Source organism: Pseudomicrostroma glucosiphilum, assembly GCF_003144135.1.
Source record: "Pseudomicrostroma glucosiphilum strain MCA 4718 unplaced genomic scaffold BCV69scaffold_1, whole genome shotgun sequence".
NCBI lineage: Eukaryota > Fungi > Basidiomycota > Exobasidiomycetes > Microstromatales > Microstromataceae > Microstroma > Microstroma glucosiphilum.
In genome coordinates, this window is record NW_020289913.1 from 671154 (window position 1) to 691250 (window position 20097).

General features: G+C 56.7%; 8 protein-coding genes across 8 annotated transcripts; 5 read left to right on the top strand and 3 right to left on the bottom strand.

The window, feature by feature from the left end:
* Positions 1-165: 165 nt before the first annotated feature.
* On the top strand, positions 166-2107 carry BCV69DRAFT_279653 (EF-hand). Its single transcript, XM_025491330.1, has 7 exons — positions 166-656; positions 733-829; positions 919-940; positions 1008-1058; positions 1133-1195; positions 1278-1370; positions 1552-2107. The coding sequence occupies exons 1-7, from the start codon at positions 238-240 to the stop codon at positions 1731-1733; spliced, it is 927 nt and encodes a 308-aa protein (XP_025350888.1). The 5' UTR covers positions 166-237; the 3' UTR covers positions 1734-2107.
* A 129-nt stretch (positions 2108-2236) lies between these two features.
* On the bottom strand, positions 2237-4534 carry BCV69DRAFT_309603 (hypothetical protein). The gene is made up of 2 exons (XM_025494728.1): positions 4028-4534; positions 2237-3922 (listed from the first exon to the last, which is right to left on the bottom strand). The coding sequence occupies exons 1-2, from the start codon at positions 4115-4117 to the stop codon at positions 2528-2530; spliced, it is 1485 nt and encodes a 494-aa protein (XP_025350889.1). The 5' UTR covers positions 4118-4534; the 3' UTR covers positions 2237-2527.
* Positions 4535-5011: 477 nt separating this feature from the next.
* Positions 5012-7623, bottom strand: BCV69DRAFT_279655 (hypothetical protein). The gene is made up of 4 exons (XM_025491331.1): positions 6709-7623; positions 5594-6617; positions 5368-5507; positions 5012-5281 (listed from the first exon to the last, which is right to left on the bottom strand). Exons 1-4 carry the CDS (start codon positions 7561-7563, stop codon positions 5213-5215), a joined length of 2088 nt encoding a protein of 695 aa, XP_025350890.1. The 5' UTR covers positions 7564-7623; the 3' UTR covers positions 5012-5212.
* A 164-nt stretch (positions 7624-7787) lies between these two features.
* BCV69DRAFT_279657 (hypothetical protein) lies at positions 7788-9543 on the top strand. Its single transcript, XM_025491332.1, has 2 exons — positions 7788-8479; positions 8640-9543. The coding sequence occupies exons 1-2, from the start codon at positions 7925-7927 to the stop codon at positions 9534-9536; spliced, it is 1452 nt and encodes a 483-aa protein (XP_025350891.1). The 5' UTR covers positions 7788-7924; the 3' UTR covers positions 9537-9543.
* A 457-nt stretch (positions 9544-10000) lies between these two features.
* Positions 10001-13394, top strand: BCV69DRAFT_279658 (putative alpha-glucosidase precursor; the record flags this gene model as incomplete). The annotated part of the gene is made up of 1 exon (XM_025491333.1): positions 10001-13394. Exon 1 carries the CDS (start codon positions 10334-10336, stop codon positions 13391-13393), a length of 3060 nt encoding a protein of 1019 aa, XP_025350892.1. The 5' UTR covers positions 10001-10333.
* Positions 13395-13902: 508 nt separating this feature from the next.
* On the top strand, positions 13903-16121 carry BCV69DRAFT_8537 (hypothetical protein). The gene is made up of 3 exons (XM_025495577.1): positions 13903-14929; positions 15001-15691; positions 15763-16121. The coding sequence occupies exons 1-3, from the start codon at positions 14023-14025 to the stop codon at positions 15884-15886; spliced, it is 1722 nt and encodes a 573-aa protein (XP_025350893.1). The 5' UTR covers positions 13903-14022; the 3' UTR covers positions 15887-16121.
* An 18-nt stretch (positions 16122-16139) lies between these two features.
* BCV69DRAFT_243856 (kinase-like protein) lies at positions 16140-17261 on the top strand (the record flags this gene model as incomplete). The annotated part of the gene is made up of 1 exon (XM_025490085.1): positions 16140-17261. One exon carries the CDS (start codon positions 16140-16142, stop codon positions 17259-17261), a length of 1122 nt encoding a protein of 373 aa, XP_025350894.1.
* A 702-nt stretch (positions 17262-17963) lies between these two features.
* On the bottom strand, positions 17964-19672 carry BCV69DRAFT_243231 (alpha/beta-hydrolase; the record flags this gene model as incomplete). The annotated part of the gene is made up of 3 exons (XM_025490055.1): positions 17964-18070; positions 18155-18434; positions 18518-19672. The coding sequence occupies 3 exons, from the start codon at positions 19670-19672 to the stop codon at positions 17964-17966; spliced, it is 1542 nt and encodes a 513-aa protein (XP_025350895.1).
* Positions 19673-20097: the final 425 nt, after the last annotated feature.

The window sequence follows — 20097 nt, forward strand, 5'->3', positions numbered from 1 at the left end:
CCGTGTGCGTCCCCTGTCCGTCACTTCCGGCAATCTCGTCGCTTACGTAATATCAGGTGCGCACAGCCTGATGCGATCGTCTCCACCTGCGTTTCCGTCTCGTCGTGCGTGCAGTGCAGCCCAGAGCTGAAAGCCAGGGTAGAGTACCACACAACTCCTGCTCCCTCTCCTTCCAGTCTCAATAATCCAATTTGCACATTTAATCGTTCGCACACGCAACCAAGCACACAAGCAAGCATGTCGCAGCAGTATTCCTACGGTCCAGGTAGTGGCGGGTATGGCTCCACTGGCGGCGGCGGCGGTGGTGGTGGAGGAGGAGGGTACGGAAGCGGAGGGTACGGCAGTGGGGGTTACGGTGGTCCTCCTGCCGGAGGACCTCCGCCGCCTCCTCAGCACCCCTATCAGCAGGGCGGGTACGGAGCCGGAGGGTATGGAGCTTCACAAGGTCAGGGAGGATACGGAGCTCGTCCCCCTCCTCCCCCTCAGCAGCAGCAAGGAGGCGGGTATGGAGCTGGTGGATATGGAGCTGGTGGATACGGAGGCGGTGGTGGCGGACCTGGGGGTCCACCTGGTGGGGGTTATGGCCAGCCACAGAGACCCCAGGCTTTCAATGACGCTACAGGGCCTCCTCCTGGAGCTGATCTCCAATTGTGGCAGTGAGTATCTGTGATGAGATGTCTCGTCGAAGTAAGGTCCAGGCTCACCTATCTGGCCACTTGATCCCGGCGCTAGGTGGTTCATCGCCGTAGATGGCGACCGATCCGGTCGCATCAGCCCTGTAGAGCTGCAGTCTGCATTGGTGAATGCCGACAATACCACATTTGATCTGGTAAGTGATGGTAGCGTCAAGAAAGTCGCATTGCAAGCGCCTCGTAGGCAACTGACAAATTCCTTGATGGTACTCGCCCACCCTCTTAGGACACGGTCAAGATGCTCATGAGTGAGTTGAGTTGCTCTTTATGACCTCTGAGGCTATCAGGCTGATCATCTCTCTTCCAATCCTCCAGCTATCTTCGATACGGATCGCTCGGGAGAGGTCACATTCAACGAATTCGTCGGTGAGTCTTCTTCGACGAATCGGGCTGTCAGCTGGAATTGCTCTGAGTGAGCGGCCTTTCGCATCCCCCCACAGGTCTCTTCGAGTACGTGCAAACATGGCGTGGCATCTTCCAGAAGTTCGACTCGGATCGCAGTGGTACGTGTGCAATGACGAGGCTGTACTCCATGGCCCGAGTACTGAGCTGACTTGATCTGATCTCTGTCCCCCGCGTCCGCAGGCTCCATCGACCAAAACGAGCTCGGCAATGCACTCCAGTCCTTTGGCTTCGGCCTCAGCCCGCGTCTGCTGACAATTGTCACCCAAAAGTACAGTGAGTATCTTGTACGGGGCGGGCCTCCCATCCACCTCCCGATGCCGAGGCCGAAGTGGAGCAGATCGGATCGGCTGACGGAGCGTGCTTATGGACAAACCCTTCCCCTCCGCATTCCCACTTCCCACTTCTACTCCCTCCGGATCCTCCTTGATTTGATCCGGTGACTTAACTCTCCAAGTCACTCCTCCCTCTTCTTCTCGTCAACCCCCAGGTGGAGCTAGAGTAGGAAGCGGCGTGACCTTTGACCGCTTTGTACGGTGCTGTTGCGTGGTCAAGGCGCTCACAGAGGGATTCCAGAAGCATGACCCGGTGAGTGAATCGAACGAGGTAGCGGCACCGAGCCGAGGAGTCTTGGAGTGAACCTACCTGCTGACTTGATCTACCTTCCAAATTTGCAATGGGGTTGGGCAGAATCGCAATGGATGGGCACAATTGAGCTACGAGGACTTTATGGTCCTGGCCCTCTCCGCACCATGAGCGGTGGAGCGAGCGATCGAGCATGTAAGCGAATCTAGGAGATCAGACTGTATGCAGGACGTACCATCCGCGCAAGCAATGGGATGACGATCAGGCTCGCGGCTCGCGGCAGGTAGAAGGGAACGAGACTCGATTGAAGCGTAATCGTAGATGTATAATCATGAGTGCCCTGTAATTCGTCGATACCACACCAATTGAATCCCTCCCCCCCCATTCTCACGACTGCTACTGTAGTCAGCAAGCATCGTCACCCAGCCAGTAGAAAATCACGTTTGGGATTTTTGCAATACGTAGAAGTGTGCGCTAGAGTACGAGTAGAAGGAACAAGTATGCGCACTCGCACTCGCACTCGCACTCGTACTTGCACTTGCACTCGAGTAGGTGGGGTTGAGAAAGACCAGGACAGGACAGGACGGTTCGAAATTTGGGTAGAATTAAAAGGGTACGACGAGGGGGGGTTCTTTTTCTGGACATGAGAAAAGGTGAACGGGAATGTGAGGGGGAGAGAGAGAGAGGGAGGAAACAGGAAAGGGGAAAGAAGTAGTCTTACAGGGATGAGCTGAATTGACTGTGAAGGAGGGTCCCAACAAGGAGCGGTTGACCCTCGCATACCTGCCCGCGTCTCTCCCTCCCTCCCTCTCCCTCTCTCTCTTTCCCTTTGCTCCGAGTGTGGTTGCCTAGCTTCCAAAGAGGTAGATGAACGACCCCCTTGGCCTAGGTGCAAATGGCAGTAGTTCATACTTGAGCGAGTCCATCTGTGTAAAGAATCCCGAACGGATAAAGGGGGAGCAGAACAGGGGTACAATGGCAAAGAAGAAGGTATGGAGCATGATTACCGATACGAATGTTGGAATCTTGGCATTGGCTTCCGGGTAGGTTCTTCGGAACCAAGTTGAGACGACGGTCGCGACTCCATTCAGGACAAAGAAGACGAAGTTTTCACCATTGGCGAAACCGAGGGTGTTGCGGGTGATGTGCTCGTGGAAGATGCCGGACATGGCAAACGTGGCAATGGCTGCAATGGCCTTGGGATAGAAGGGACCCTTCTTGCGTGGTGGCTGCTGCTGCTGACCACCGTTGGGAGTAGCGCCCTTGCCGTCTGCCTTGGTGGGAGTCATAGGCTTGAGTCCATTAGCTCGAGCACGCTTCGTACCGTTCTTGCCCTCATCCTCATCGTCCGTCTTGCTAGTCTCCACTTCAGTCTCGGAAAGGTTGTCATAGTGCTTTCGTGCTGCCTGTAGCTCCTGTACACGGAGATTCTTGCTGGTCTTCCTAGTCGACTGAGCCCTCTTGCCGCCTCCAAAGACGACGCGGTGTAGGACAGAGGCGATAGCACGATTCCAGTGGGACCAGAAGAGACGAATGTTGGTTGTCCCGAGGGGGTTCTCAAACATGTCGGCCATTTCAACGTTGGTGATGACACCCATGGACTTGAGCAGACCATCTCCGAAGAGAGCCAAGGCCATGAGGATGGAAAGACCAAGAGTGTCACAGTAGGCGTGGTAGGCGATGCGGCTCATGCCGACGGTCAGCTCCACAGGGGGGATGAAATAGAGGGTCATGAGCAGCAGACCACCCTCGACGAGCACCTTTGGCATTCCCTTTAGGTTCTCAATACGCGCATTTCGGGTGAAACCTTCCTTCTCGGCCCTCTCGACGATCTCCTGCTCCTCCTTGGGGAAGGCCCAGAGATGGCAGAAGAACCTGGCGGGATTCCAGCTGTTGACCTCTTCGCGGGTACGGATGTGGAAGATGTCCCACACGAGGAGAGCAGATCGGAAACCCAGTGCTGGCCTCCAGAAGTCCAGAAGCATGACGCCTGATCGGCCTACGACTTCAGGCCATAGAAGGAGGATACCGGCCATGGCGCCGATGCAGCCGTAGTTGAGGACATAGGAGCGCTTGGCGACGTAGTGGTAGAGGAAGTAGGCTAGGACGGTACTGCTGAGCATGAAGGCCATCATGCGCAGGCCGATGATCCCGGCAGCCTGGAGGGGGTAGGGAGGAAGATCATATTCGGCGACTCGGAAACCCAGAGACTTGAACGTTGCGATAATGGGGTCTTCAGGGAGCTGTGAGAGGGGAGAAGAGGCCCGGTGGGACAATGGAGTGAGCGATGCTAATCCTCTCCCAACGAATCTCCTCCCATCATGCTACTGCGAGCTGGTCTAGCTCACCTTGAAACCGAAGCGAGAGTGGGTAGGCTGATTGACACCGGCGACTCTGCTCAACTTCTCCAAGAAGCCTGTTCCACCAACGGCCGACATGATTGCAGATCGTGACTAGAGGTGAGCGTGCGCGCGAGATGGAAGGGTGCGGCGAGAAGTATTGGGCGAGGGGTGTGGTTGCGATAGGAGGGTCAGACTACTCTGTCACCTCTTGGGTATGTTTTGAAGAAAGTGTGAACTGGTAGCGAACAATCAATGTAAACGGATAGCTCGAGGTGGAAGAAGAGGGGGAAGGAGGGAGGAGTGACGTGAGAATGGGGAGCAGCCAGGCACCTTTGCCGGACCAAAGCCGAGTCGAGTTGAGTGCTGCCTCCACTGTCTCGGGTGCTGCAGCCATGGGAGGGAATCAAGTCTAATCGCTGCTGCCATGCCACGCCCGCGTCTCTGCCTCTGCTTCGACGCTGCCCTTGCCATGGTGCATTACCACCTTCCTTGCCTGTCTGCCTGTCTGTCTGCTGGGCGTGAGTGAAGCAGAAGAAGCTGTCTGTCTCTTCTTGTCCACCTCACCGATGACGCAGCCTCGCTTCCCTACCCCGCACTCGACAAGTGGCACCGCCGCCCTCCATTTGCTTTCAGCTCCGCTCGCCGCCTGCCCCCCGCCCCGCTCCAGCTCAGTAGCTGCTGAAAGCGAGGTTCACACACGCCTCTCTCTCCCTCCCTCTGGCTTCCATGGCCCTGCTTGATCCCCACGTCTCGCACCCGATCCTCGCAACCCTCCGTCGCTCTTTCCAAGCCGAAGGAGGGCGTGTGTGTGAGCGCGTGTGCGAGTGCGAATGCGACTGGGACTGGGACTGGGAACCACCATTGGGCTAGACCAGATCATCGGACTCCGGTCTATCCTATTGCCGAGCTTGGGCTACCAGTAGGACCGTGCGTGCGGGGACAAGCAGATAGACGAGTCCATGGCGGGCAGACGTCACGCAGCCGAGATTGACTAGTGGGAGCGCAAGATTGGACACATCCAATTGGGAGAGGGCAGGGTCGGTTGTGAGGCAAGGCAGGGTGACCGACGATGGCACGTCACACATGGTCAGACGAGATAGCAGAATAGCGTGAGGGTTATGCTTGACCGTCGCGCATGAGACGACAAGTGCAGACTACCAGTACATAGACCCACAATCTCCAGTCTACGCATCAATCGCTATACAGCTGCTGCCCTACAAGGACGGCCCTCTTCGAAGCGTCCAATGTAATAGCCAGTGCCTGTACAAAGAAGGCGGAGGGTTCAGCGATCGAAGCGATTCACCCGACGAACAGACCCGCCATCAGAGGCAAGTTGCATTACTCACCGAAGCAATCTTGTCCTCGTCGGGTCCACCGCCAGACTGATGCAAGAGCTCATCGATCTGACCGGGCACTTTGGTCAAGATGGCAATCATACGCTTCGCCTTTTCTTCCCTCTCTGCAGGGGTGGGAGGTACGGGAGGAGCTGAGCAGACAAGAGAAGTGGCAGCAATCGAAGAGTCAGGATCACGCCCTGGATCACCCAACCTCGATCTCGCCGCGCTGACTCACCTTCGCCTTCTTCCAGCTTCATCATCTTGTCATCTTCGTCTGGCGGACTGACCGCATTCCAAAAGTGCCTCAAGACTTCAGTCGTGGTGCCATGGATGTCCATCGTCTTCTTTCTCAGATGATCGGGCAAATCCTGAAGGTCGAAGTAGCCCCTGTCCTTACGTGCGAGGAGAAGCGTTCGTAACTCGTCTTCCACCAGCAGAGACAAGCCCTTTTGTGTGCTCGACTGTCGCACCGTTAAGAAGGAGAGGGTGATGGTGCCGTTGCTGGGCATCTCGGCCAGGGAAATGGACACGTCCTTCAGTACTTGGCTCTTGCTGGCCCGCGGCCTCTCTTGCTCAGGCTGTCGGCTCTCCCCTCCCCTCTTTGTGCGTGTCCGATTGCGGCCCTGACCGTCTTCACCGATGGTCAGTTCCAAGGGTACAGCGATCCTCTCGCGCCTCTCTTCTAGATCTTCGATGACAATCTCTTCTTCGTACCGCTGTGCATGCGCAGAGTGGATCTGATCCTCGAGCTCTACTCCCCTCTCGCCCTCTGTCCTGGCTCGCTTGCTGCGACGAGCTCCGCCAACCTGTTCAGCCTCGAGGGTCTCTCCACTTAGAGATGGATTCGTCGATGCGTCAGCTTTGCCGAGGGACGAGCTGAGCACTCTCTCAGAGTGTTCGTTGAAGCGTCTCACTAGCGGCAGTGCACCACGTTCTGCTCCGCCCCTCATTGTCCAGTCCTTTTCGTTTCCTCGCTCGTTGTGATCGCCTTCCGTGGCACCAAGGTCAATGAGACGGTTCTGTGCTTCTTGTTGGCCTCCCTCTCGAGCCGGGGGTTCGAGCGTATCGACGTACTTTGCTTGCACGAGAGGCAGGTAGCTGTCGAAGATTTCGTCTGGTTGGACGATGGCAGAGCGCGAGACTGGACCTCCTCCAGTAGCGCGAGAGTTGTTGAGCAAGGAGGCAGACCTGCTGGATGTCCTTAGTTCGTGGTATAGTGACGAAGCAAAGTATCGCTGCCAGAAAGAGGCCTCATCAAGCTGGAGGATGCGGAGGAGTAAGAATGTTTTGCGAGTCAGTCAAGTTGTGGGTCCGCGCCAGCCTCGTAGTCGCCGAGCACTAAAGGCTTACCTTGCTCGGGACGTTCTCTTTGTGAGCCAGCCTCAATATCTCATTCTGATCGAGGAGATCCCTGCGATCGTCATCGGTAATCTCCAGCCTGAGATTGCCATCGTTGTCCGACTGAAAGCGTGGGTCGACTATGCGAGCATTGCGACCTTTGCGTTGGCTGGCCGCTTGACGAGCCGCTCGGAGCAGCGACTGCCTGGTAGGGTGTGCCCAAAATTCGGCATCTGGGATCAGGCCGGTCATGACCGTTTGCTTGTGTAGGGCTTGCAGAGATGGATTTGCTCGTAGTAAGGAGTAGCGTAACCGAAGCTCAGCAGCCTCATCGTCGACAGCGGCCCTCGGAGTGGCAGGAGCAGTCGCTGGCGATTCAGTACGGGCCTGAAGCCTAGCAGCACTACTACCTGCGACTGCCGAGGGACCAGTAGAGCCGGTACCAGCAGCGGGCAGCCGCGAAGTGTCACTCTCCTTCCCAGCCCCGCTCTTCTCTACCCTGGCACGGTTCTCGCCCACGACCTCGATCAGAGCTGTCTTGTACTCCTCCCGCTCCTGCTCGGCCTGAGCTTGATCATTATTGATTCCTCCAGTAAAGGTAAAGAGAACTTTGCCTTTGGCAATGCCAGCGGCTGCTGCGCCATCCTCATACAGTGCAATCTGAAGTGAGACCTTGGCCGCTCCCGTCTTCGACACGCTCAGCCCTGAGATTGTGCTCAGCGGGATGGACAGAGTGCTGGCGGAGGACGACGAAGAGGAAGAGGGGGTCCAAGAGAGTGCTGCATCGGTCAAGGCTAATGTGCCTGCAAGCTTCTGGTATGACACGGCTGCATGGAGGGTCTCTCCCGCAGCGATGTTTGCGGCCATGATCCGTGCCGAGCGGATGCAGAATGAGCCTCGAGTATGGCAGTGGAGGCGGTAGGTGGGTGGGTGGTAAGACTAAGACTAAGCCATAGATGGAGCGGGCGAGCGAGTGAGTGCCTGCTGCGCCGCCACTCTCTTTCCGACAGTCCGTTGTTGCTCCGCTCCGCGCTCCGCTCCGCCAAGTCGCGACGGCGATGGTCGTCTGCCGAGCGACAACGCTCCTCAATGCTCGTACTCTACTCTACCATCTCTGTAGTCTCTGTCTTTACCGCGCACCCGTCCCTTTCGCTTTCTGTCATCGTCTCTCCGTACCTCGTATACCCATCCCCATTCCTCATCTAATACCGTTGGCCTGAGTACCGCAATGGCCTCAGTGCCATCCACATCGTCACACAGTACGCCAACCTCTTTGGCTTCTAAGGCAGAGCGACTTTCGATCTCACAAGACAAGCACGCGCCCTTGTCTGAGGCTAAATCTGAGCAACACACCTCACCTACCGAGGGCACTGCTTCTGCTTCCGACGCATCGTCATCGACTCATACCGGCTCAGACGAGAGCTCGGCCGCGTCACAGCAGACTGATGCAACAAACATGCTCAGCGATGCACATATCGAAGCTGCTCCGGGAGAAGCGTCCAGTGCAACGGCAAGTGAACAGAAGAATCAGAATCAGAGCAGAAGGAGCAGTGAAGGCGGTCCTTTGCTCCCGGCCCCAGAGACTGCCGGACAGATGGAGGAATACCCTACGCCCTCGGGCGCACTACTGCCGCCTCCGGAAGGGGAGAGATCTGTCTTGGCTGCCCTATCTGGCTCTACCCTCAAGGTCAGACGCGGTAGTATAGAAGTGGGAGAAGGTTCTGCTACAAGAGACGCCGAGGAAGTCTCACATTCGGCGCCTGTACATCCTGGAGGGTCCAAGGTGAGTCGGACCGTCCAGCGAAAGTGAAGTGTGTGGACCGCTCGAGGATGCGAGACGGATGGCGCGGTTGCCCGTCTGCGATCACAGGGGCAGGATAGCAGAGCTCTTGGCCCGGCGAGAAGCATATACTGATGCTCCGCCGGATTTGCACCTCTTACAGACCGTGAACGCGGCAGGTGGCCCCACGAGTGCAGCTGTGGGAACCTTCAAGGCTGATGATCCCGCGGGAACTGAAGCGAGCTCAGACTCGACTCAACCGCCCACTGCACTCTCGTCAGGCGAGCAGAGCCAGCAGTCGGTCGCCTCGGGTAGCTTGCTCCAGCGCTCAGAGCAGGGGCGGTCGACGGATACTATGTGCCGATCAAGCTCATCTGCAGGAGAGGCTTCTTCGGCAAATTCTCGCAGACCACATTCTCCGAGACATCGAGGGCACGAGTCGCAAGGTTCTGCCTCGTCTCACCTTTTCGAAGAGGAACAACATACTCTAGCACCAAGCAGCGATGTCCGTCCGGCAAGCTTTGAAGGCGCGGCATTTGTACCGATCAAGGTCAAGGACTTTGCTTTCCCCGAGGCAGATCCTCGACATGTGGGCGCCAGGGATGTGAGCTTGGGCGCTCCTACCTCGAAGGGCCATCCCTTTATACACAGGAAGCCCAGAGAAGAAGACTGGGACGAGAGCGACGCTGATAGTAGTGGAGTGAGCTTGGGCAATCAAGGACGGTGGAGGGGCGGTGCAGGCGACGACTGGGGACCCGGCGTCAGCTACGACGAGGACGAGGAGGAGTTCGAAGGTGACCACGGGAGGAGAGGATCTGGTGGCAGCGGTCAAGAGCAGTACGATGCAGAGGTCGAGGAGGGTGAGCCAGGTACGCAGCCAGGGCTGTACGAAGTCATCTACGACTTTGGTGCCGAGTCTGAGCACGAGCTCTCGGTCAGTACGGGCGATCGTGTGAGAGTTGTGGCTTCAGTTGATGGCGGCTGGGCCGTGGGCATCAGGGAAGGGGACGGAAAGGAAGGGCTGGTGCCCGAGGGCTACCTAGTGTGGGTCAGTGCGTAGACATGGGTGAGCATAGTGCGGTGGTTGAGCATAATGTAGTGGGCGGGCAGGACTGCCTGTCTGGCCCTCCAATTCAGCCGATGATGATGATGTACCTTTTAGTCGTCGAAACGTGTAACAACAGTCCCAGAAAACTCGCAACGTCAGCAATACCTCTCTAGTCTCTGTGGCCAGGGTGACGTCTGGTGGGGTCCCAAGACGATCAGTTGCCTTTTCGGCCTTGATCGGGCAGCGGTAAGTCTCCTCACTTCGCAATTCTCCTTCTCCATGATCTTCCTCGTGCTGTACGGGGCTCTCGCATGCAGGCAGGACGGATGAATTCTTGCGCTGCGCTGCGCCCGGAACTTTTGCTGGGTGCGGGCCAAGTCGCCGGTTGTGGCTCATCTCGGCGAGATTTTCCTTCCTTTGCTGCAGCAACTGCAGCCCCTCCTCTGCTTGACTTCTTCCCCGCATTGGCCCCCACACAGCGCCTCCACACTGCCTCCCTCTGCTCAACTGCAATGCTTCGCTTACGTCTCGCCCCCCATTGGTGCCCCCATTCGCTCTTCGATCAAACTTCTCACGTCTTGCCTCACCCGCGGAAGCTGCGAGGAGTGAGGAAGGACCCCATGTATGCGTCAGCTCCATCCCTTTTTTCCCCCAAATTTCCTGGCAGGTGTCGCAGAAGAATACCTGGCCTTGACACGAACCCACACCCGTGTATGCCTCAACAGAATCTCTCCGATGGAGTCATACATATAGAGAGATCGATGTGAGGGCCCTGAGTGCTTCCTTCTCCTCCTCCTCCCCCACGCAAGATGCTCAGCAGACAATTACAAGCACTTGCACTAGCAGCAGGGCTTGCCCTTGCTGCTCCTGCTCCCGCAGATCAACTTCTGGAGAGGCGTGCCAGCCATGGAATCAAGCCCTCCTTCAATACTTCCGCTTGTCCTGGCTATCAGCTTGTCGGCGAACCTCGAAAGGAGAAGGGCGGCTTCACTGCTACCCTCAGCCTCGCGGGCGAAGCCTGCAATGCCTACGGTGTAGACATCGACAACCTTACGCTTGCCGTCGTCTTCGAGAAGCCCGAGCAGCTACACGTCCATGTGTACGACTCTGCTCGCGAACAGTACCAATTGCCAAGCGGCGTCGTCTTCGATCGGCCCGGCGATGATCCCGCCACGGACGGCAATTCCACCGCAGAAGAGAGTCACCTCGAGTTCCATCACACCGGCAGCAAGACTCCTTGGGCTTTCTGGGTCACTCGCAAGTCAAACGGTGACATCATCTTCGATACTAGACCAGAGAATATTCCGACCTTCGATACTCCGATGGACCTCGATGGACTGTCTGATGGCAAGCACAACTCCACAAAGATGCCGTCCCATCCCATGATCTTCGAGAACCAGTACCTGCAGCTGTCCAGCGCCCTCCCCAAAGACGCCAACATCTATGGCTTGGGCGAGTACATAAGTGGCAGTTTCAGACGCGACAACAAGGCAACACTCCAGCCCTTCTTCACCCTAGACGCTGGAGACCCCGTCGACTCTAACATGTACGGCTATCACCCCAGCTGGATCGAAGTGCGCTCTGAGGACAACTCTTCCTCTATCAATACGCACGCCGTCTACTACCAGAACACAGCTGGTATGGACGTCTTGCTGAGAGAGGGTGTCATTCAAACCCGTGCGATCGGGGGTACCCTCGATTTTAGATTCTTCTCTGGTGACGCTGATTCGTCATCCCAGTCTGACGTGACGGAGGACACTGTCGTGAGCACGAGAGCTGAGAACCAGACTGGCAAAAACAGCCCCATGACGGCGATCTCGCAGTACGTCTCCTTTATAGGCACGCCGATCATGGTTCCGAGGTGGTCACTCGGCTTCCACCTTTGCAGGTGGGGCTATTCGAGCGCCAATGAGACCCTGGGCATTGCCAAGTCCATGAGGGAGCACGACATACCCCTGGAGGTGCAGTGGAATGACATCGACTATATGCACCAGTTCCGTGACTGGACAACCGATCCCCAGAACTTCTCTGCGAGCGATTACAAGCTGCTGACAGACTATCTGAGCAAACACCATCAGCACTACATCCCAATCGTAGATGCAGCTGTTGGCGCCAACCCACCGAACAACACCGCGCATTACTATCCAGCTGAGACCGGCGCGCAACTGGACACGTTCCTCAAGAATGCCAATGGGACCGACTACATCGGCCAGGTGTGGCCAGGGAACGCTTACTTCCCTTCGTGGACTGCTGATAACACCCAAGACTGGTGGACAGAGTCTCTCCGCAACTTTACACAAGTGGTAGACCTCTCCGGTGCCTGGCTTGATATGTCCGAGCCTTCGAGCTTCTGCGTCGGCTCCTGCGGCAGTCAGGGTAATATCATTGCCGACTACAGCGTCCCTACCACAGTGTATGGCTGGCCTGAAGGCTACGACAACGCAACCTTCGGCGACAGCGGCAACATCACCGTAGATGGCCATCTGACCTACACTCAGGGGTACACGACCGTCGCCAAGAGGTCGATGGAAGTCGAAGTGCCACCCAGCACAACCCTTGTCTCTCGCGCCGCAGAGTCTCACAATTCCAGCGACCACTTCTACTCTGTCCCTGACTGGAGCTACGCCAATGCATCACAGAGGTACCTCGCCGTCCCTCCCTACGCAATACACAATGCAATCTATACCACTCCATTCAGCCTCGTTGATAACCTCGACCAGAAGACGGCAGCAATGGACAGCCTGGACAATAAGAACAAATTCTACGACGTGCACAACCTCTTTGGAACGCTCGAGACAAAGACGACCTTCAACGCCTTCCGCGAACTCAAGCCCAAAGAGAGGCCCTTCCTCGTGGCCAGGTCCACACACCCTGGAGCAGGCAAGTACACGCACCACTGGCTAGGAGACAATTACTCGACCTGGAGCTACTTCTGGCGCTCAATGCAGGGCATCCTACAGTTCCAGATCTTTGGTATTCCTATGGTCGGCCCAGATACGGTTGGCTTCAATAGAAACGCAGGGGAAGAGCTGGCACTGAGGTGGCAGGTGGCATCGGCGATGCTAGCACCCTTCTACCGGAACCACAATACCATAAAGGCCCTCGCTCAGGAGCCTTTCCGATGGAGCTCGACGACTAATGCCACTCGCATTGCCAATTACAAGCGCAATGAGCTCTTGGCGTACTACTACTCTGTCATGGCTCGAGCTTCCCTCGATGGCACCCCGGCGGTCAGGGCCTTGTGGTACGAATTCCCCGAGACCTACGCAGACACCTCCGATGCGCAGTCGCAGGTTCTCTTCGGACCTTCGCTGCTGGTATCGCCCGTCTTCGAGCCCAACGTGAGCTCTGTCAAGGCATACTTCCCCGAAGCTGGTGGCAAATGGCGTAGCGTCTTCAGCTACGAGGCTCTCGATGTACCTGCCAACACGAACGTCAGCATCTCTGCTCCACTGGGGACCATCAATGCCCACATCAGGCCTGGATCGGTTATGCTCACCCATGCGGAGCCGAAGTACTCCACGCAGGAGTCTGCCGACGGACCCTATGGTCTGCTCGTCAATCTCAACAAGAATGACGACGCAGAGGGGGACTTTTATGTTGACGACGGCATCTCCATGCCGCCAACGCCTAGCCGAGAGCTGAGCTTCAAGGCCAGCAAAGGTGTGCTGAAAGGGGACTCTTCTGGAGACTATGACATAACGCAGAAGCTATCGACGGCTATCATTCTAGGAGTCGGCTCAAGGCCTCAGAACGTGAGCTTCTCTGGTAAGACGGTAGATTACAAGTACGAGGCGGGTAAGCAGATGCTCAACGTGACTGGTCTGTCAGGAGATCTGAACAAGGGTTGGACTCTGAAGTGGGCGTAAGGGAGGTTTCGGATTGCCAATTGTCGTGTTGTGTCTTGCCTTCTCACCCTTGGGAAATAATGAAGAGCAATCATTGTGTGCCTCTAATCTACCATCTGTGTGCCATTCTACTCTCGCCTGTTGGCACGCCCATTTGCCGACACGTCCGGGGTTGAGCTTAAAGGTGGTTGTTGACCGCGCGACGCGCCGTGGGATTGCAACTCCGCTCCCAGACTCTACGCTGGTAGGGCGAGTGGAGAGTGGGACAGGCGGAGACACGCCTCTACGTCCGACGCCGGGCGGTTCCCTTACGAGAAGCAAGGCGCACCACCAGCCTTGTTTTCCTGGAAGCCCTCCTCCTCCTCACCGCGCCCTCACGCCCGACATCGTCTGCTTCTACCACCCTTGACAGCGGCGTACCCTCCCAATGTGTCCCTGCTAGTCTCTCCCGTCGAAGACGACAGCATTGACCCCTCACCTCACCACCTTCGGACAATATCCAAGCCTGTGACAGCATTCCCCGCCCACCGCACTTCCGTCTGTTCGCCCAGAGCTCAGCTCAGCGACCGACCACCGGCACACCAGCCTCATAGCATACAAGGACTTGAGCTGCAGCTTACGGTTCTTGGAAGGTCGTGTGAGCCTAAATCATGCGATCCGAGATCCTATCCTCCAACTTCGACCTGCTGAACCTTGGGGCAGCCCGCCGATCCATCTTTGGAGGAAGCGGAACAAGCAGCAGCAGCAGCAGGAGGAGGAACACTGAACGCAACATCGACAATAGCATCACCAGCAATAGCCAGAATCGAAGACAGACCAAGAGGAGCCAGTCACAAGAGAGCCCTGCTGAGCAGCAAGGAAAGCCTTCCCTTAAGACCCTTAGCAGGAAGCGCCCCCTTGGGCAGCGACTTCGTGAGCCAATGGCTTCTACAACAGCTTCATCGTCGTCCTTCTTCTCCCGCCCTAGCCACCAACGAGCTGCCAGCTCTCGAACTCGCTCAGCGGCAGCGGCAGCAGCGGCTGCTACCATTGAGTCACCGCTGGACCTCGGCCTCGATGAGGCAGGTGGGTCTGTCGCTTCGAGCGCGGGCGTGAAGCGCAAGCGACCGAGCCTTCCGAGGACACGAGGTAGCAGTGGAGTTTCCTCCCGTGCCGTATCGTACAGGACTGCCAAGGAGCCAGCTTCGGTCAGCGCTCCGCTGTCCCACGATTCTACATCGTCCCTTCGCTCGATTTCTGGCTCTGAAGACAGCTCAGGCTCCCACATCTCTCGTAGGACATCCAAGTCGAGTCTAAGTCTACGGCGTGAGTTGCGAGCTCTTGCCATCGAGAGCCACTCCGCCACCTCTTCGCCCACGAGGCCGAGACAGGCCAGAGGGACCAGTAGCGGTCGAGATGCAAGTCTCAGCCCTGAAACACTGGCAGACACAACTGTAGTGGACCGGAGGAGGCTCTCGCGACAGCCAAGTAGCTCGAAACCCCGCAACGACGAACACGCCGAGTACGATGAGGATGTTAGCAGTGATGCAGAGGACGAAGAAAGCCGAGCTAACGAAGGTCAGTATGCGCTGATCAAAGTGATGTGGGCATACCTGTACTGACCTTCTACTTTGGCCCACCCTTTACAGACTACTTGCTTTTGACTCTAGCGCCAGCTACCCAGCTCGAGCGTCTTCGAAAAGATAGACTCGTAGCCCTTGCTCGTCAAGCTGGTGTACCCTCTGATGGCTTGACCCGGGCTCAGCTGATCGAGACCTTGATCGGACAAAGAGACCCCCGCCGCCGGTACGAATCGTCTCGTGCTGCGTCGGGCTCGTTCAAGAATAGGAGGCAAGCCAGCGGTATGTCCAAGCGATCTGTCTCTAGCCAGTCAGCAGACTATACCGACGAGAGTGATGAGAGCCAGGGCGATGAAGCTGGCCATGAAGGTGGAGGGGAAGAGACTGAGGCAGAAGGCCTTGCAGGTACGGCTGCTAGCCGCAAGCGCAAGCCTCTCCGCCAGCCTCGCCTCGAGGATGTTTTCGCCGGTCTGTCATCATCAGCAAAATCCGCTGGAAGCGGCCGAAAGATCAAGGGAGTTCGGCCGTCCCGAGTCATCAGTCCTCAGCGCGCCACTGGCAACTATCGCACAGACGAAGACCCTCAGACATCAGCAACGCCCTTGGTCAATCGATTGAGGAACGCAAGATCTATGCAATTTGCAGCATCCTCTCCTGCACGAGCACGTACTCGTATGCGGGGTCCAATGGCGGGCGTCAAGAGGGCCGCACCTGCGCTGCCTGACCCGTCTCCAGTGAAGAACAAACTTCGCAAAATGAAGTCGTCCAAGTCTCTGGCCCTCGGTAGGAGTCTCAAGGCTCCCTCGCCACCCGACGAGAAGATGGATGAAGATTGGGTCGACTCTGTCCCTGCTGTGCCTCCTCGGCGCAAGACCAAGCAAAGGCGTGCAAAGACTGTGGCTCGACAGAATCTGCAGGTCGATTCGGACGACGAGGATATGACCGGTGGGCATGAGTCAAGGGAAGAAGCTCATGACGACGACGACTCAGCAGGAGACGATGGAGAACAAGCCTTCCCCACCTCAAGTCAGACGGACGGCGAAGCCATCAACGGAGATGACGAAAGAGACGATGGAGACGAAGACGACGAGCAAGGCGAAGCTACGGAGCGAGAGGAAGATCAGCATGATGAATCCGACATCACCGATGTGCCGGATGACGAAGAGGTGGCGGACGACTACGGCCCTTCTGCCCCCAGCCCCTCCAAGATGCGTCGTCTGCGCAACGGCAAGGTCCGAATCAAGGGTACTGTGCAGGTGCACGACGCTTCAGAAGCCCTAGGCTCTTCTGTGCAGCCCCTCAAACCTGTCTCGCCTCCCAAGAAGGCACAAGCTGGAGGCGGCAAGGTCAAGGCAGTCAAGACCAAGCCTCCGACCCCGCCTTTGTCTGATCGTAACGCAGGTGCCGTCAGCGCTGGGCCAGAGAATGTTGATGAACTCAATGGTCTTGACCTCGAGTCCCTCAATCTCACTGACAAGGAGATACCAGCTCGTCAGCTCGAAAAGCTCTCGCGCATCGGATCTGGTGGCTTCAAGGACGTCTTTGTCGGGATTTGGAAGGTCGGCAAGCGTCGCAACAAGGTGGCCATTGCCGACATCAGGGAGAAGCTCACAGAGATGGACATCAAGGAGCTCGGCCTGTTGCGAGATCTCAAGCACGAGAACATCGTCCGCTTCATTGGGGTCAGTATCCCAGAGGACACTGCCAAGACTGGCATTCCCTGCATGATTGTCTCGGAGCTCTGCTCAAATGGAGACCTATGGGACTATGTGCGCAATGTCAAGCCACCCCCTGACTTGCAGATCTTTAGAATGCTCCTCGAAACCGCCAAGGGCCTCGAGTATCTCCACATGCACTCGATTGTTCACCGCGACGTGAAGTCGTCCAATGTTCTCGTAACACGCGAGCGCTCGTGCAAGATCAACGACTTTGGCCTAGCGCGTGTCAAGACCTCACAGCGCTCCAAGATGAAGAGCGTAGTGGGCACGATCAACTGGCAGGCAGTAGAGCTGTGGTGTCGCCAGCCACAGTACAATGAAAAAGTCGACGTATGGTCCGCTGCCATGACTTTTTGGGAGACTCTACAGTGGTACGAGGACTACAAGAGCTACCCTTTTGAAGGCATGAACGACTTTGTCATCTATGAAGAGGTGGGTAAAGAGGGTAAGAGACCCCCTACAGATAAGATTGCAGCGCAATTTGGAGAGGAGATTGTCAAGCTGCTCAATAGGATGTGGGATACGGACCCGAGAAAGAGGCCGACGATGGACATGGTCTGTAAAGACCTTGAGAGGCTCATCGAGGTCAAGGAGATGGAGATGGACCAGTAAAGCCGCAAGAGCACAAGCGCACATCATCAGCAGCATCGCGCTTCGATTGCTACCAATCGTCACACAAGCAGGGGGACGGAAGCTCAGCATTCATGTGCGCTCCGCATCCTGCGACAAAACAAAAGCAAACGAACCCCCATGTATCATCACTTTTCCCCCGTCGCGTACACTACACCACACCACACCACACCATCGGACTACTACACTCCACGACGTCATGCTCTGTTCTCAACACCTTCATGATTGCCCCCCTTTCACATGGTCTCTCTCTCTCCTTTCTTGCATATCACACCTTGTTGCTATAGCCTTTTCTTCTGCTTTTACTCTTCGCATTCGCATTCGTTTCGATTCATTTCACTTTCGTTTTCGTTTTCCTTTGAGGATCATTACAGTCGCATCTGCACGTGCACGTGCATGTGCAGAAGTACGTCCAAGTAGGTTCTTCCTCCATTTGTGTCAATACCAGCAGCATTCAACATCTAGCCAGTAGCAATCAGCGATTCCCACCCTGGAAGCATGATCAAAGACTGTGTGCAATTGGTCCTGATTTCTCCTCATCGACAATGCTGTTCCTAATCTATCCTTGAATTGCTTCATCCGTCCTACCTCCCTTCCTACTCCCTCTCCTGACCGCCGAACGCGGATCGCCGATCGTCTGTTTCGAGAGCTGCCAAAGTGGCTGGCTGGCTGGCTTGCCCTCGATCAGATCTTATCTCCGGCGAGCCAGCGGTTGAAGAGGGCAAGGGCGGGAATGGCGTGCTCTACCTTGTAGGGCACCAGGTGAGGTGCACCGTCGATGGTCGCGTATGCTGCGGGAGGGGGCACAGCGATACGATTCAGCCGTCAGCAAAAGAGAGAAGAATTCCTCATCGGAGCACAGCGAGGGTACTCACTCAAGTTTCCTCCCTTGGCAGTCAATCCCACCCTCTTTCCATCCACTTTCCACTCCCTAAGGTTCTTCTGCAGCTGTACCGCTCCTGGATAGACGATCGTGTCGAGGTATCGAATGGTGCTGAGGGTATTGCACACAAAGTCGGCATTCCCGCTCAGGACTAGAACGGGAATGTTTCGATCTAAGAGACCAGCAATGTAATTGTAGGAACCACGGAGGACGTCTTGGCATTTGAAGAAGCGCGAGGCGACTTCCTTCGAGGCGATCTTGTACGTGCCGGTCTGTCAAGGGGAGGTACAGTGGAGGAACTGTTTATCAGCGATGTTACGGAACAGAGAGCAGAGAAGAGAGAACTGGCACTCACCTGGCTCCGAGGAGCAGCGCCCACTAGCGATCTTACATCGTCTCGATCGAGGTAAGCGGCAATCCAGTCCGTCTCTGCATAGCACAGCACCTCTATGCCCGCTTTACAGTCGTCGGTCACATCGTACGGGTTGTACCTTGAGGTCCACACCTCCTCGAGCTTATCGGAGCAGACGCTTCGAGCAGCTTCACAGTTCTCGGCAGAGTATTCGTCCTCGCAGTATTGGGCCACGTCGCGCTTGCAGCGCTTGGTCCAAGCCTTCATCTCTCCGCACTCCAGCAGGGACAGACGGGGTACGCCATTGCCCGAGAGCTGAGTACAGGCCATATCGTAGTATGATTCGTAGGTTATACTCCACTGTGCCACGCCGTTTCCGATCAGGATTCCCTTGAGATCCATGATCGTTCCCGCCTCGGGCTCCTTACCAGCCTTCTTGGCCGCAGCGAGGAGCGCAGCATCCTGGTCTACCATCTCCGCCGCGAAGCGTGGGATGTATCTTCCGCCGTAAGACTCTCCAGCAAGGTAAAAGTCATTCGACCTGAACTGCTCAAAAGCAGAGAAGAAGATTCGGAAGAAGGAGTAGATGTCCCTCCCAGCCTGTTCCGCGTCCCAGGTGCCCTCACCAAAGCGCACGTAGGAGTATCCAACACCGGCGGGCTGCTCAACGTAGATCATGTTTGCGCGGGTGTTCCAAGAGTAGTCGAAGTGCGTCGTGCCATTGATGGGTGGACCCTCTTGCCTCTCCGGGCTGGAAACCCGACAGGGACCATGCTCCATGAAGAGACCAAAGGCGCTGGAGGCTCCCGGTCCACCATTGGTCCAGAAGACTAGCGGGTCTTCCTCGGGTGAGGAGCGAGACTCGAAGAAGTAGAAGAAGAGAGATTTGCCGTCTATGAGGTCGATATAGCCCGTCCAGGAGGTCACAGTAGGGTCGCAAAAGGCCTCCGGGTCGAGATCTGCAGCATGGGCCTTGCCTGCAACATTACCACTACCGCCGTGCTTCTTGATACGAATGCTCATCTGTGGGAAATCTCGGTGGGTGAGACGGGCGTAGCTCCCATTCTGAGCAGCAACGAGCTCGTGAGGCTTGAGACCACCGGCAAAGGCGTGGGCTAGCGGGTCAAAGGGCAGCTCGATGTTGACAGTGGGCTGCATATAGGCAGGCTCCCCTGGGAATGCCGAGGCGGCAAAGCTGTTGGCGCTGCCATCTGTGTAGGACACGAAGGGGATCTGAGAGGCTGTTACAGCGGTAGCTGCTAATGCCAGTGCGGCTACGATGCGAGCGAGCATCTTTTGTCTGAGCTGCGATGAGGAAGATGGAGCCGTAAAGGGAAGGAAGATGTGCTGCTGGCTTGAGGAGGACTGCTATCGGAACGTCGTAAGCCGCTTCGCCGATCATCGGCCGAGATAGACTGAGCATCATTTCCCCCGCACGCGCCCATGCACAGACTCCCCTCGAGGCACGCGGAAGCGCGTTCACCACAATCGGAGCGGGGGGCAAAGACGGAACGGAGGCCAGACTGGGCGTCCCTCTCGATTTACCCTCGGGCTCGGCTGGGCTCGGCTCGGAAGCGAGGGCG

Excerpts from the sequence above, each read along its gene's own strand:
- BCV69DRAFT_279657 (XM_025491332.1), top strand. The coding sequence starts at position 7,925 with ATGGCCTCAGTGCCATCCACATCGTCACACAGTACGCCAACCTCTTTG. Across the intron at positions 8,480-8,639 it reads TACATCCTGGAGGGTCCAAG|ACCGTGAACGCGGCAGGTGG; the intron begins GTGAGTCGGACC and ends CACCTCTTACAG.
- BCV69DRAFT_279655 (XM_025491331.1), bottom strand. The coding sequence starts at position 7,563 with ATGGCCGCAAACATCGCTGCGGGAGAGACCCTCCATGCAGCCGTGTCA. Across the intron at positions 5,508-5,593 it reads GAAGCTGGAAGAAGGCGAAG|CTCCTCCCGTACCTCCCACC; the intron begins GTGAGTCAGCGC and ends TTGTCTGCTCAG. Across the intron at positions 5,282-5,367 it reads ACGAGGACAAGATTGCTTCG|GCACTGGCTATTACATTGGA; the intron begins GTGAGTAATGCA and ends TTCTTTGTACAG.
- BCV69DRAFT_309603 (XM_025494728.1), bottom strand. The coding sequence starts at position 4,117 with ATGTCGGCCGTTGGTGGAACAGGCTTCTTGGAGAAGTTGAGCAGAGTC. Across the intron at positions 3,923-4,027 it reads ACTCTCGCTTCGGTTTCAAG|CTCCCTGAAGACCCCATTAT; the intron begins GTGAGCTAGACC and ends CCCCTCTCACAG.
- BCV69DRAFT_8537 (XM_025495577.1), top strand. The coding sequence starts at position 14,023 with ATGCGATCCGAGATCCTATCCTCCAACTTCGACCTGCTGAACCTTGGG. Across the intron at positions 14,930-15,000 it reads AGAAAGCCGAGCTAACGAAG|ACTACTTGCTTTTGACTCTA; the intron begins GTCAGTATGCGC and ends CACCCTTTACAG. Across the intron at positions 15,692-15,762 it reads AACAAACTTCGCAAAATGAA|ATTGGGTCGACTCTGTCCCT; the intron begins GTCGTCCAAGTC and ends AGATGGATGAAG.
- BCV69DRAFT_279653 (XM_025491330.1), top strand. The coding sequence starts at position 238 with ATGTCGCAGCAGTATTCCTACGGTCCAGGTAGTGGCGGGTATGGCTCC. Across the intron at positions 657-732 it reads GCTGATCTCCAATTGTGGCA|GTGGTTCATCGCCGTAGATG; the intron begins GTGAGTATCTGT and ends TCCCGGCGCTAG. Across the intron at positions 1,371-1,551 it reads AATTGTCACCCAAAAGTACA|TCACTCCTCCCTCTTCTTCT; the intron begins GTGAGTATCTTG and ends TAACTCTCCAAG.